We start from the raw sequence: 14,006 nt of genomic DNA, 5'->3' as shown, positions 1-14,006 counted from the left end.
ACTAAAATAAAATCCACCCCAAACTGACCCTGATTTTTCTTCTCCCCGCAAAGTCCACCGAGGAAGCTGAAGACGGTGACGGTGAGGCCTCCGAGGAGGAGCCATACTACGACTCAGTAGCCCTCGACCAAACCGGCGAGTACGTTTACATAGACGCGCGAATTCCCCCGTTGAACCCCGAGAAGCCCCCGCGTCGTCCTCCCTCCCTCCCCGACTCCCCGGGTAACCGTTCCAACTACGTGAACATCGACTACTTTATTCAACATCGCGCTCAAATAGACTCCGAGGACGAGGAGGCCTCGAACTCTGCCCCGACGATTCTCCTCCGCGCGCTTTCCACGGACAACGAGACCGGTAGTTCCGACGCGGAGCCCTTGAGCCTCTCCGAGGGCTCCCTCGAGTCGCCCACCCCGACGACCCCGCGAAAACCCCCGAAAGACGCGGACAATCGCGACACCGACCGCCAGTCAATGGTCAAATGCATCGTCAACTCCGTCGTCGACTCCGAAACGATTTACGTCGAGTGCCTGAACGTAATGCTCCAATACATGAAGGCCATCCGGGCGACCTTGACGACCTCACAACCCGTCATCTCCGAGGAGGAATTCCAAACAATGTTCTACAAGATTCCGGAGCTTCACGCGCTCCACCAGAACTTTCTGGACGAGCTCCGCTCGAAACTCGAGAAATGGGACCCAAAAACCTCGATCGGAGAGCAGTTCAAGGTCATGGCCTCTAACATAAACTTGTACGGTGCATTTTTGCATAATTACGCGCGGGCAACGGACACGGTGCGCAGGTGCTCCACCAACAGCTCACAATTCGGTGAGATCACTCGAGACATCCGGCTCAAGAGTTTTCCGAAGGGTCCGGGGCTGTCGCTCGAGGATCTCCTCCACAAACCGGTCGCGCGGGTCCAAAAAAACGCACTGGTCCTTCACGACCTCCTGAAACATACGCCCGCGAGTCACTCGGATCACGCGCCCTTGAGCGAAGCCCTCGCGATGACTCGAAACTTCTTGGACGAGTTCAATATCATCCAGACAAAATCGATGTTCCCTAGTCACGACCGCGCTCAAAGACGCTTAGTCAAGAACTCGTTCATCGTGGAGCTTGCGGACGGCCACCGAAAGCTCCGTCACCTCTTCCTCTTCAACGACGTCATAGCTTGCGCCAAGTACAAGGCATCGGGACGGGATAAATTTACGTTTGAGCTGAAGTGGTACGTCCCTGTGAGCGAGGCGCTCGTGACGGAAGACGGTATTGAGCCGCGAGAGAATTCTCCGGCCAATGTTGTCTCGTTGCGGTCACAAGCGTGCACCGTTAGGGATCAGATCCTCTGGGAGGAGAGAAACGACGAGAAGAAGAATCGCTCACAGAGGTGCTCAGAGAAAAACAGGAAGAAGCTCGCGGAACTCGAGGCGCAACTGGTGCTCGCAAGCCCCAATTTGGTGATGCGGGTATCGCAGAAGCAAGCGAGAACGCAGAATTGTTACACATTCTTTCTGTCGAGTGAATTTGAGCGGGGCCAGTGGATCGAGGCGGTAGACGCGCTGCAGCAGGGGGGCATGCCCCCGGGGAGTCTTCCGTTGTCCATGTATGAGCTGCAGGCGTGGGTAACTGCGTGCAGGACTTACCTCCAGACGGACATGGGGTCTTACTTGATGCGATCCGGGCGCGATGAGAGTCTCCTTCTGGGGGATCTTCATCTCACGCTCCTGGGGCTGATCCCCCCGGGAGTGGAGAGGGTGGGGGATCTGTTCGTCGTGGTAGAGGTTGATAGCTATGGGCACTATTTCAAGAGGGCTAAGAGCAGGATCGCCCGGGGGCAGGCGCCGACTTGGGGGGAGACTTTCGTGGTGGAGCTCGAGGGGAGTCAGAACCTCAGGGTGCTCTTGTATGAGGAGTGCGGGGGGAAGAGCGTGCTCAGGGGTAAGTGCACTCAGAAGTTGAGCAGGAGCTGGCTCCAGGGGGATGGGGTCGAGAGGGGACTCAATCTGGGACCCGCGAGCCTAGATGTCGGGCTGAAATTCGTGCCGAGTGAGGTCACCTTGAGGAGGGTGCCCAGCGCAAAGCCGCAGGGGCTTTTTGGCGCGAAGATTCAACAGGTTTGCAAGTAAGTATTCGGTTGAGGGGTGAATGAGGTCGACGATGATGTCCGGTGGGTTGAGTAATCTTTCGCGATTCTAGGAGGGAAAAACGAGATGTTCCGTTCATCATCACAGCTTGTGTGAGAGAAGTTGAGCGACGCGGGATGAGCGAAGTAGGGCTTTATCGAGTTTCGGGCTCGGCTTCGGATGTCATGAAACTCAGGAAGTCCTTTGAGAGCAACTCCTACGAGGCTGAGCAACTTTTGAAAGAGGTAAGAGGACCTCATGGAAACCTTCGCAAGCCCTTATTCAGGTCTTGTGACGGTTGCTTGGAGTTCTGAGCCAATTTTTTCTCTTCATCTCTGCAGGTCGATGTTCACTCGGTCACTGGAGTTCTCAAGCTCTATCTCCGCGAAATGCCGGAGGCCCTTTTCACTGACGCCCTCTATCCCGCGTACCTCGAGGCCTTTCAGACGGGCGAGCTCAACAGGGGCCCCGCCCTCCGCAGGGTCCACGATAACCTCCCAGGGGTCAACAAAGCGGTCATCGAATTTCTCCTCGCTCATCTCAGGAGAGTTAATAAACACGAGGGGCAGAACAAAATGTCCCTGCACAATCTTGCCACTGTCTTTGGACCAACATTACTCAGACCTGGTACCAATAACTCAAGGTCAGATCCAAAGAGCCGCGATCCCCTTGCTGCTGGAACTGTTGATGTTATGGCACAAGCTGGTATTCTCTACTGCTTTCTGCAGATGAACAGGGAGAATCATCAATCGCTTTAATCTAGTCCAAATAATGATGTTTGAAGGTAGTTTTTAGGGTTAGAGTGACTTTGAGCAGCAAAACCAGTTATTTTTTAATTAAGTGTTATGCTTAATGATTTTTTGGGATTTTCAGGAAAACTGCCGTTGATCGGGGGTCGATGATGACTCCTAGGGACAGTTGGGAAAATTTCAGATTCCAAACCCTGGTTTTCCAGCCCATTTTGACCCGTAATTTCTTGGGTTATTGACCAAACATTTTTTCGAGGTTGAAATAGGAATTTCGAGTTTTCAAGAGCTCTGATCGGGCAAAATGGACTTAAAACCAAAGGTTGGAATCGCAAATTTCACCGGCTGTGCAATGGGGTCATTTTCGACCCCACAGCTATTCCAATTGGGGAGATATCCTAAAAAATGCGAAAAACACAATTTTCGCACTCAATTTTTCAGGTGAAATTGAAGATTTGTGAGTCTTCACTTTAATTCTGGAATATTTCTGTACTTCAAGGCAACAATTGTAATCATTTCATGATAACAGACTGCTGAGACTGATAAGCCAGTATGAAGAGACAAAACGATGGAACAAAGAAGAGAGGAAAGAGAATGAGAATGAAAAATATTAACCAATTTTTATGAATTTCCTACCAATTTTCTCATCCTTTGAAGGTTTTATAAAGTATATAGATGAATATATATTTCGTATTTTTACACGAAATGAGCTGAATGCTTTGTATTTTTCAGAATTTAGAACGTAGGTGCCAAAAAACAAGAAAAGCATACATAATCTTAATGAAATTGCATTTTTGACCAACTTTACTCCATTTGTACTTCAACGGATTTCTAATGAACCAAAATATTACGATTATTACCTGATGTGGCAGCAGATTCCCAAGATTTTGGAACGCAAATTTTTGTACAATTTTTATGGTGAATTTTTGATGAGGAAAAACAGTTTAAGAGAAAGTTGAAAAAGAACTTTGAAGATTATCCGCTCGACCTGAAGAGATAGAGAGATGTCAGTCATGAAAAGACGACCCATTTTGCCCCTGTTATTTCTAAGTCATCTAGGAGTGCGAAATTTCAAGTGATAAAAGTCATGATTTGAGAAATAAGACACCAAAATGGGTTTGTGAGGAATTTTCTCAATTAAAAATTGGCTAGATTTTGGGGTGAGACTAGGCTAAAGTCTATATCTCTTGAAGTCCTCGAGATATTCACGAAAAACGATGAATTGAAGCGTTTCACTCGTCTCAAAAATGTTAAGAAATTTATGAAAAAAAATTGTTTATCCCTTTTCTACCGCAAGAAGGCTTGGCTTGCCGTCCACAGGGCTGCGGACGTGTGTATTATATCCTATACATAATATTCCTAGCATAAACCACCATTAAGCAATGATGAGGAAGTATAAACGAGCATACTTATTAAAATATACACAATTTTGTAAGGGCGAGTGGTGGAAGCGAAGAAGGAATTTTTTGTAAATTTTTTTATATCGAGTGCGAAAAAAGTTCTATGACAATCGAGTAAGATTGTTCCTTTTCATACGATTGTGCTACCATTATTATTAATAAAAAATATTGAGAGAATTTTTGTGTCATTTTCTACGACTCATTTTCATGGTTTCCATGTAATAAATCGTGTTCTGCTGCAGGGGTGGACAATGTCTAGGTAGCCCGGAACAACGGTCGGGTTTCCAGAGCCTGATGCAGCTAAAATAATTAGCGAATCGTCGCACTTATGACAATTTGATTGTGACGTATGGACCCAGTCTATTGGTTATTTTTATTTTTTTTAAATTGTATTTTTCATATTATTTTCGTTCAGGAAATTCGAAGAATTTCAGTTTCTCTAGGCATGGACTGCCTTACCTAAGCGGTCTTAGGGTGACACTTGTCTGCAGTTTCCGTCCAGAAACTGTTTGCATTGGAGACTCAATTACGACAGCAGGACTGTCTTAGTTTCTAAAAAACGTGAGAATGCTTAATTGGCGTTTTTGGGTTAGCAATGAGTTGGGTTCCCGAATTTTTTTCCCTGGAAAAAATCCTCCGGAAACTTTCCCTGGATAATTTTTCCATTGGAAAATTTTTCTCAAGAAAAGTTTCCATGTGCCCAGGAAAAAAAACCATGTGAACCCATGTGAGTTGCAGCCCCAAAACGAAGGTACATCACTGGCAAAAGTGACGGAAAATCCAGTGATTTTTTTACTGGACAATTTGCTTCCAAATTCCTTGTGACCATCATTTGGAGTTGCGAAATTTGTGTGTCACATGATCGAGGATGTGATTGAAAAGTAAAACGATTGCAATGGATCGATTTTTTATTTATTTATACATTTATTCACGAAAGCACAAAAATACCGTCAGCACTCTTCAGCTATCGGAAAAAAACAAGGGTCGATTACACGAAAATAGCATTCAAATGAGATACAGGTGGTGAATGGTGATGAATTCGATTTAAGGTAGAAGACTCCAGATGAGTCGTTGAGTACAACAGTTTATAAATGCAGAATCTTCCCGGTCGTTTTTATGGGCTAATGAAGAAAATATTTCAAAATATATTTTTCGAGTATTTTTTTTTCATCAATGAAGATCGTTCAGATGAGAAAAAAGTTGTGGACAATCCCTGGGGGGTGGTGCCAGAGGTAATTTCACCTGCGTCGCGGCTATATTATCCCAGAGCCCTGGGAGACGAGAACCATCTGATCCATTACATTGCATGCCTGAAAAAAAATCCTGTCAACAATTCTGAACGATAAAGCGGAGAATCTCAGGAGATTTAGGGCCATGAAGTTCGCAAGGGTCACCAGGGTCTGAAGCTCTTAATAGTGATCTTTACATTTTTCATTAATATTTTCTTTCATTACCGAGAGGCGCTGCTTGGTACAAATCACGAAGCGCAGAAACTCGAATCTTCGTCCATTCGATATTTCCGTAACTTCTGGAAATCGCATCGTCAAAGTCGGTTCTTTGATTTTCCCATTCTCTCATGTACCTGAAGTACGTGCGAAGGGCGTCATCACTGATTGCACTTTTGCAGACCTAAGATGAGTTTGAAAAATGGAGAAATGAAAATATAGGAATGTTTTATAAATTTTTTGCTTCTAAATGGAAGCATTGTATCCGTCAAATACAATATGTCAGGATAACTAAGGTTGGCTGCCAACGTTCGGGCAATATTAAATTCGATGAATCATTGAATTCAATTTAAAATACATCGTTATAGAAATTCCAATGGCAATGTCGACTGGCAACGTTGGGGCAATGTTGGGGTAATGTTGGCTACCAGCGTTAGCACAATATTGGGGCAATGTTGAATTCAATAAATTATTGAATTCAATTTAAAATACATCGTTATAGAAATTTCAATGGCAATGCTGACTGCCAACGTTAGGGCAATGTTGGGACAAATGTTGGCTGCCAACGTTGGCGGAAATGTTGAATTCAATGAATCATTGAATTCAGTTAAAAATATATCGTCGTACAAATTCCAATGGCAATGTTGGGCTGATGTTGGCTGGCAGCGTTGAGGCAATGTTGAATTCAATGAATCATCGAATTCAAGTTAAAACCCATCGTCATAGAAATTCCATTCAGAAGCTAATTTATTACCAAATTATTAAATAATTGCTAAATAATATAAAGGAATTGCTGATTTATTACCACAAATATATTGACTATACTGTGACGAAAGCACTTTCCCCCTTGCTTTATTATTTTATTCGATGATTAATATCAACTCATGTCTATTGGAATAATTTCGTCATAAAAAAAAAGTTGAAATTTTGGAAGCAATTTTTTTCTCAATTCACCTCCAGCCGAGCGTTGGGGTAGTAATGGATATAATTAACACACATCTCATCAGATATGGCGAACCCTCCCAAGGTCACATTCTGACGGTCCATAGTGTTGTAAGTGCAGGTGGTGATCAGAGAATCTCCCTGAGAGAAAAATACAAAATTAAGATGTGAAAAAGTGAGAAAATTCATGAAAAAATTCTCACCAATTCCTAGCAAATTTTGCATCCACTCAAAACTACTGCTAGTTACTATTACACAATATTTATAATTACACTCTACGGGCAATTGACTACTAATTACCGGCAGCACATGAACTGGTTCCGGCAGCAGTCTAATCTCCTGGAAATGCGTTGAGTAATGATCATCATAGTTGAGCGGTGATAATTCCCGGCCGTCCCTGATGTGTCGGGTTCTGACGCGTGTGCCAGTCAGGTGAGTGTGGAGTTGAGATCCGAAAATGTAAATTCCATCTTGCGGAAGTCCAACGCCGGTGCACTCTGTCACGCAGTGGCCGGACAGCTCAAATTCTTCCTATTTCGGTAATAGGAAATTTCTCCATTTTTGACGATTTTTGGGGTCAAAAGTCATCCCATCGTATAGCCCGGGACGTTACCGTCTGCAAACCCTGATCATGAGCCCATTTTGCCCCACTCAATTTCGAGGTATTTAAAAAAACGTATTTCAAGGTCAAGTAGTTTTTTTTGCAATTTTGCAATAACCATTGGGGCAAAATGGGTTCATGAGCAAGGTTTGGAAACGAGTATCTCCGGGGCTATCCAATGGGACCATTTTCGACCACATAATTAGAAAAATTATTTTTTTCGGTCGTCGTTTATATCCTATCATCCTATAGGATTTCCGACAGGAAATCCTTCTCCATAGGATTTTTCAGATAGGATTTCCTATAGAATTTCTTATAGGATATTCTACAAAATTTTCAAAAGGATTTCCTATGAAATTTAGGGTCATAAGGGTCCAAATGAGGGTCATATGGGGTCATATATGTGGGTTATATAAGTGATATGAGGGTTACATGGGGACACGAGGGTCATACAAAGGTCATATTTTACATTAATTATATTAAAGAGCGGAATTTATATAGCGTTCGCACGTATGAAAAAATCCTAGAGAATTTCCCATAAGGTATCCTATAGGATTTCCTATAGGATTTCGTATAGGATATTCTATAAGATTTTCAACAGAATTTCCTATGAAATTTAGGGTCATAAGGGTACAAATGAGGGTCAAAAGAGTCATATGAGGTCATATATGTGGGTTATATAAGTCATATGAGGGTTACATGGGGATACGAGGGTCATACAAAGGTCATATTTTACATTAATTATATTAAAGAGCGGAATTTATATAGCGTTCGCACGTATGAAAAAATCCTAGAGAATTTCCCATAAGATATCCTATAGGATTTCCCATAGGAAATCCTATGGAGAATTCAAACATTTTCTATAGGATTTTTCAGATAGGATTTCCTATAGAATTTCTTATAGGATATTCTACAAGATTTTCAAAAGGATTTCCTATGAAATTGAGGGTCAAAAGGGTCATATGGGGTCATATATGTGGGTTATATAAGTCACATGAGGGTTACATGGGGACACGAGGGTCATACAAAGGTCATATTTTACATTAATTATATTAAAGAGCGGAATTTATATAGCGCTCGCACGTATGAAAAAATCCTAGAGAATTTCCCATAAGGTATCCTTTGGGATTTCCCATAGGAAATCCTATGGAGAATTCGAACATTTTCTATAGGATTGTTCAGATAGGATTTCTTATAGTATATTCTATAAGATTTTCAAAAGAATTTCTTATGAAATTTAGGGTCATAAGGGTACAAATGAGGGTCAAAAGAGTCATATGAGGTCATATATGTGGGTTATATAAGAGTCAGCCTTTAAATAAATCACATGAGGGTTACATGGGGGCATACGAGGGTCATACAAAGGTCGTAGGAGGCTCATGAGGATCAAATGACCTTTATGTCACCCCATATGACCTCCATGTGACCCCCATATGATCCCCATATTACCATTTAATAACTCTAATACGACCCTTTAGCCCCCATATGACACGTTTGACCTTCATTGACTCTTTTGCCCCTCAATTTGATAGGAAATCCTGTTGAAAATGTCATACGAAATCCTATAGGATATGCTACAGAAAATCCTATAGGACTTTTTCATACGTGTCCACATCTTGTGACGTCATAGGAAATGATTGGATGGGATTTAGATGGGGTAGGAAAAAAAAGCCTTTAAATAAGTAGATTCGTTTTGATGGAAAAGTCCGAGAAGAGTTGTGTGGTAATTGGAAAAAAAAATATCGACTCACTTGTTGCGGCGGAATGGCCATTTTATCGGAGTACTCGAGGCCGAGTTCAATGACTCCGGCGTCATACTTCCTGAGTGTTTCCGTCAGATAGAACTCGATACCAGAGGAATCGATTTTTCCCTTTTGCAACTCTGGATTATTGTAATGAACCTCCAGCATAATGTGGGAATTGAATGACTCTCCTCCGATTGACAGTCCCGCCTCTTCGGGGTAGATGAAGGCGTCAGCGCCCATGGCCCAAGCAGCCAACACTTTTTTGCATATCTGAGAGAAAAATCTCATCATTTTCCCTATCAGTTTCTCATCATTTTCATCGTTTTCCCTATCATCGATGCACCCAACGAATCGATAAAATTCATCCTCTGCATTTTCTTCGATATCTCGAGAACCGGAAGAGGTAAGCAGCTGAATCCGATTTCATTCGAAAGCCGCGGAAATTTCCGATCCGATACCCTGGTTTGGAACCCTTTTTGCCCCAGTATCGGAGTTAAAACCGCAGGAGCAAATTCTCGACTGGAAATTTTTGGAGAAATTTTTTTTGTCCTGTGTTCCCGGTAGTTTGAGAGATAAAGGGATTCATGACCAGAGGTTTTCATCGGAAATTTCCCCAACTTTCCAATGAAACCACTCGCAACCCCTCACCCCCCACCCCTCTCGAGATATCGAAGCGAACGATTATCGTGACAAAAATGGAGGAAAGAAATGCTGACATTTTGGCCTAATATCATTATTGCTCAATTTTCAAGTTGATCGGGATAAGATAAAACTGTTTATAAATAATTAATTCAGGAAGTTATTATTATTGATTACTTGAGTGCCTTCGGGGCGATCCGGGGCGTCACAAGGACCGCTGTAAGCAGGTACTGCAGCGTCTGGAGGCCCCGCACAGTGGAAGACCTCCATGTGATGCACCAAATGCTCGTTTCCTTTCTGAATCGCTGGGCCAAATTGCAATATGTGGTGTCTGCATTTTGTTAACGATAAAATTGGAAAAGTAGATCATCAATTGAACGCTCGAAACATTTTTCATATCATAAAATCATTCATGTGATGTTTTCCAATGAAACAAACTCATTTTTATTTTCAAAAAAAAATTGAGGAATTTTTTGTGCACAAAAAGAGGAGAAAATTAATTAGTAAAAGCAATACCTCATTTTTAATTGCATAAGAACAATTTCCGAACATGAAAATGCATTTTTTTTCTGCACTAAAAAATTGTTGAGTCAAAGGAATTTTGTATAAATTTTTTTTTTATCGTTACTTTACATCGCCTCGACCCGGTTAGGGTATGCTGCGATGATGATCAAGAGTTTAAATGGTTAGATTGCACCATTCTACCCGGCCGGGATTTGAACTCGGAACCTTTCGCATGTGAGGCAACGAACTTATCCATTGCGCCAAGCCACCGGAAAAAAAAACATTGATATAAAATACTTTTTTGTCATTTTTTTTGCTCCCGAATGAAAGCATTGTAATTGCTCAAATTTCATGAATTTTGTCATGAAGATAGGCTCTAATAAGCCCTACTCATTAACACCAATTAAAATTCAATTTTTCATTCAGATTCGAAAAAATTGGTATTTTCCAAAAACCGATTTTTCAACGATCACTCAAAAAATTGTCATCAAAATGGAATTAGTGATGGCTCAAAAAATTGATAACAATACCCTCTTAATTCTGTTAGAATATGATGGGGGTTGCATAATTCGTTGTTGAGTTACAGCACATTGTTTATGCGATTTGAAAGAGAAAATCGGTTTTTTCATGATTACTGAAAGAATCATCAGTAATAGCAATTAAATCAGGGCTTGAAAAGTATATTTCAATGGCTTCTTAATCAAGTTGAAAAATGGTGAGAACAGCATCATTGCTTATCAAGTTACACAATACCGTCATGAGCTTTTTATATAAAAATCTCTATCTCTATTAAACTCAGGTACCAGTTTATTATGTTGAATACTTATTCATATTGATTCATGGTCCCGACTAACATCTGACAGAACCTGGGTTAAACTCTGGCTAAATCCTGAATAAACCCTGATTAAATCCCGGCTATACACTGATTAAACCTTGATTGAACCTCGATTAAACCCGGACTGAAAACGAATTCGAGTCTTGAGGGTCTGAATGTAGAATTATTTGACAGGACGAAATAACACGCAAAATTCTGATGACATTTCAATTGATGATAGTACTATGACATGAAGAAACAGAAGAAGAGAATAGCGAAATAAGAATGAAAAAAAGAGAACCCATTCGAAAGCAAATTGCTAATTTAAAAAACGCAGTTGTCCACTCGTTTATGTAAAAAATAGGAGAAAAATTTTGATTAATTATACTTGTGTCTCAAAGCATCAGGAACTCGCTGTACCCTGCACCAGTAAGTAGTCTCTACATCAGGAACTCTGACTTGATCAGCGAGAAGTTGAAATTTCCACGCGTCAGGTGGAAAATTCGATTTTTTGTGGGTTCCGAGCCTCAGTAATTCAGTCCTGGACATCCCCGATGCCGTGGAGTCAGAGACGACATTCAATCCGTCGAGGGAGGACAGGGGCCCCCGTCCCCTCGCCCAGACTACGTGGGTGGTGCCCCTCTGAGACACCGCAGAGTGATCGAATTGCATTTTAGATAAGTTTATCAGGTAATGTTAATACTTTGATGATTCGAGAGAAATGTAAACATTGGGGGGGGNGGGGGGGGTCTGCGCAATTATATTTAGACTCCCGAAGAGTCGACGATTCCGGATCGTCTTTCAAGTTCATTTATCCAATTGTGAAAATGATTTAAAAACGAGTTTCACGGAATTTTTCATTCTTTTATTCGATGATTCATGTCTAAATTCAAGATAAAATTTCCCAAATATTTTTGTTTTTCGATAAAAAAAGATGATTGAGAAATAATGAATCCAAAAGTTTGAAGACGATATACATAAAAAATTTTCTCAGACTAGAAAATATTTTTTTCTAGTCTAAGAAATTGAAAAATTGGGGCGGAAATGAAAATTTTCATTTTTCAATCATTAACGATCGGAAAAATTATTTTTCAATTTTTTAAAAATGAAGATTTTTTTAATGGAGTTAAATTTGAAAGGGGTCGGAGATTCTCTGTCACCTTGCGGTAAGAAAAAATATCTGATGATTCGAGTATCAAAATACCTCGATAACGTAATCACGCTCGTCGCAGGTGTCAAATTTGCGGGCAAAGGTGAACTTGGTCACGTTCGTTTTGTCTGGCTTCCTCCAGGCGAAGTTCGTGCAGTCTTGACTCGCGTCGGTCTCGATTCTTCCATTGTCGTCTGCCCAGGCATCCTTGAACAATTAGCAAACGTCATGAAAACATGATGATAAAAGGGATTCATTTTATTATCACTTAGATATCGGAATATGAATGTTGTACTGGCTTTCAAAGGATTTTCAATCTCGAAGCTTTAAGGGTATTGACCCTTGAAAAATCTCCTGTCAAAACCTATTTGGCGGCCTTCATTGGCTGAATGTGAAACAGTGATATTTTCACCGGGACTGCGAATGCCGTCTGTTCAGAGTCACGAGGGTCATACCTCGCGAGGGTCAAAAGTCGCAAAAATCATACACCGCAAGGGTCATGCCTCGCGAGGGTCAAACGTCGCAACGGTCATACCTCGTGAGGGTCAAACGTCACAACCACCATAACTCGCAAGGGTCAAACGATCACAAGGGTCAAACGGGATAGCCTTCAGATTATTTCTCTTGATTTATGATCGTCCCACCCTTGTCATTGCTCTGCCTGCGGGAGAGGCAAGCTGAAAAATCACAAGGGTCAAAAGTGAGAGGCAGACAATCAGGACAATCACAAAGGATCACCCGGCCTAGTTATCCTGTTTGACCCTTGTGATTGTCCTACTTGCTTCTTTTGTTTCTACTTTATGATCGTTGGACCCTTACGATTGTGCCGCCCGCCTCCCCCGGTTGACCCTTTTGGTAGTTTCACCCTTCAGATTGAAGGATCGCCTCTGTTGTGCGACCCTTGCGACGTTTGACCCTCGCGAGGATGGCCCTCGTGATCGTTTGATACTTATGATTGTCCGGCCGGCGTACCTCTCACTTTTGACTTTTTGTTTGGATAAAAAAAATTGTTTGGAGGAAGTAGAAGCGGGCAATATTGATTCCTATTGTTAATCGATTGTTTGGTAATTCTCATTACGTGGAAATTGACTCCTCGGTGCCAATCGATCCACAATATGCAGTAGTCCGACGGACTTGCCTCTCCCCGATCGGAAAATCCAACTGCGAACCATGAGGACTTCTCCCCTGAGTAGTGAACCTCAATCGTCACCTTTTCCTCAACTGAATTCACGCTAAAAGAAACATTTTCACTCAAGAAAAATATTTTTCAAAATATTAAAAATATTTGTTTTCACTTCAATAGTTTTTTCAAATGGAAAAAACATCTAGGAAAAAAACAGAAAAAATTGTTTGTCAATTTTTTCATTTTATTAATGACAGAAATGATTATTTTCTAGTAAAAGAAACTATAATTTGTCCGAAAATGAAATATTTGAAAAAATCACTATTTTTTTTTCACTCCAAATTTCATTTTCACAATTTTTTCTTCATTATACATTCATAATTGAGGAATAACTAATGAATTTTCTCTTTACCGCCAATGAAAAGTAGCTTCAGACCCAAGAGGTACAGTATGCACTGACTGACAAGAAATACTGGCGACAATTCGCGAGAAAATAAAGACTAAAATCAGAAATTTCATGATTTTCGGTCTAGTTATTTAGCAGAAATCACAAAGTAATTCTTTTCCAGGGCGTAAATTCGAACAAAAATTTCCCTTGAATATTCAAAGGATCCCGACCCTTTTCCGGATTCACACTGACGAATTTGGCGCCGTGCGGGTGGACTCGAGGATGTCTAGACCGAGGGGGAGGCGCAGGCTCTAGATCCTCGGCACAAGCGCCTTAAAGTCCCCCATTACTTTTCAATTTCATAACAATTAAAATCTTGGAATTTCCTGCAT

The 14,006-nt window shown here is 41.6% G+C and overlaps 2 protein-coding genes across 4 annotated transcripts in view; one reads left to right on the top strand and one right to left on the bottom strand.

Annotated features, from left to right (window-relative positions):
* Positions 1–4,440, top strand: part of LOC107036704 (active breakpoint cluster region-related protein) — a 7,744-nt gene extending 3,304 nt beyond the window's left edge. Inside the window, exons 3-6 of one of the 3 annotated variants that reach the window (XR_001460794.2) lie at positions 54–2,116; positions 2,191–2,362; positions 2,459–3,520; positions 3,596–4,440. Coding sequence is in view for 2 of the 3 variants with exons in the window: in XM_015254834.2 (XP_015110320.1) it covers positions 54–2,116; positions 2,191–2,362; positions 2,459–2,875 (2,652 nt within the window). In the remaining variant the exon portion in view is untranslated. Of the gene's footprint in view, positions 1–53; positions 2,117–2,190; positions 2,363–2,458 lie in introns of all 3 variants that reach the window. The other 2 variants (XM_015254834.2, XM_015254833.2) reach the window with 2 other exon arrangements.
* Positions 4,441–5,216: 776 nt separating this feature from the next.
* Positions 5,217–13,844, bottom strand: LOC107036592 (tyramine beta-hydroxylase). Its single transcript, XM_015254650.1, has 10 exons — positions 13,639–13,844; positions 13,182–13,335; positions 12,158–12,310; positions 11,342–11,595; positions 9,813–9,966; positions 9,003–9,266; positions 6,951–7,181; positions 6,663–6,791; positions 5,718–5,892; positions 5,217–5,573 (listed from the first exon to the last, which is right to left on the bottom strand). The coding sequence occupies exons 1-10, from the start codon at positions 13,743–13,745 to the stop codon at positions 5,434–5,436; spliced, it is 1,761 nt and encodes a 586-aa protein (XP_015110136.1). The 5' UTR covers positions 13,746–13,844; the 3' UTR covers positions 5,217–5,433.
* Between the last annotated feature and the right edge of the window lie 162 nt (positions 13,845–14,006).

This window comes from Diachasma alloeum, unplaced genomic scaffold (genome assembly GCF_001412515.2).
Source record: "Diachasma alloeum isolate Michigan unplaced genomic scaffold, Dall2.0 Dall_scaffold_00210, whole genome shotgun sequence".
NCBI lineage: Eukaryota > Metazoa > Arthropoda > Insecta > Hymenoptera > Braconidae > Diachasma > Diachasma alloeum.
This window is presented reverse-complemented; position numbering and strand designations above follow the sequence as displayed.

What these genes read in the sequence shown, in the direction of transcription:
- LOC107036592 (XM_015254650.1), bottom strand. Translation starts at nt 13,745, where the DNA reads ATGAAATTTCTGATTTTAGTCTTTATTTTCTCGCGAATTGTCGCCAGT. An exon ending in GAAGCTACTTTTCATTGGCG is followed by an intron (nt 13,336 to 13,638) that starts GTAAAGAGAAAA and finishes TGTTTCTTTTAG; the next exon opens with CGTGAATTCAGTTGAGGAAA. An exon ending in TGGCCATTCCGCCGCAACAA is followed by an intron (nt 7,182 to 9,002) that starts GTGAGTCGATAT and finishes TTACCGAAATAG; the next exon opens with GAAGAATTTGAGCTGTCCGG.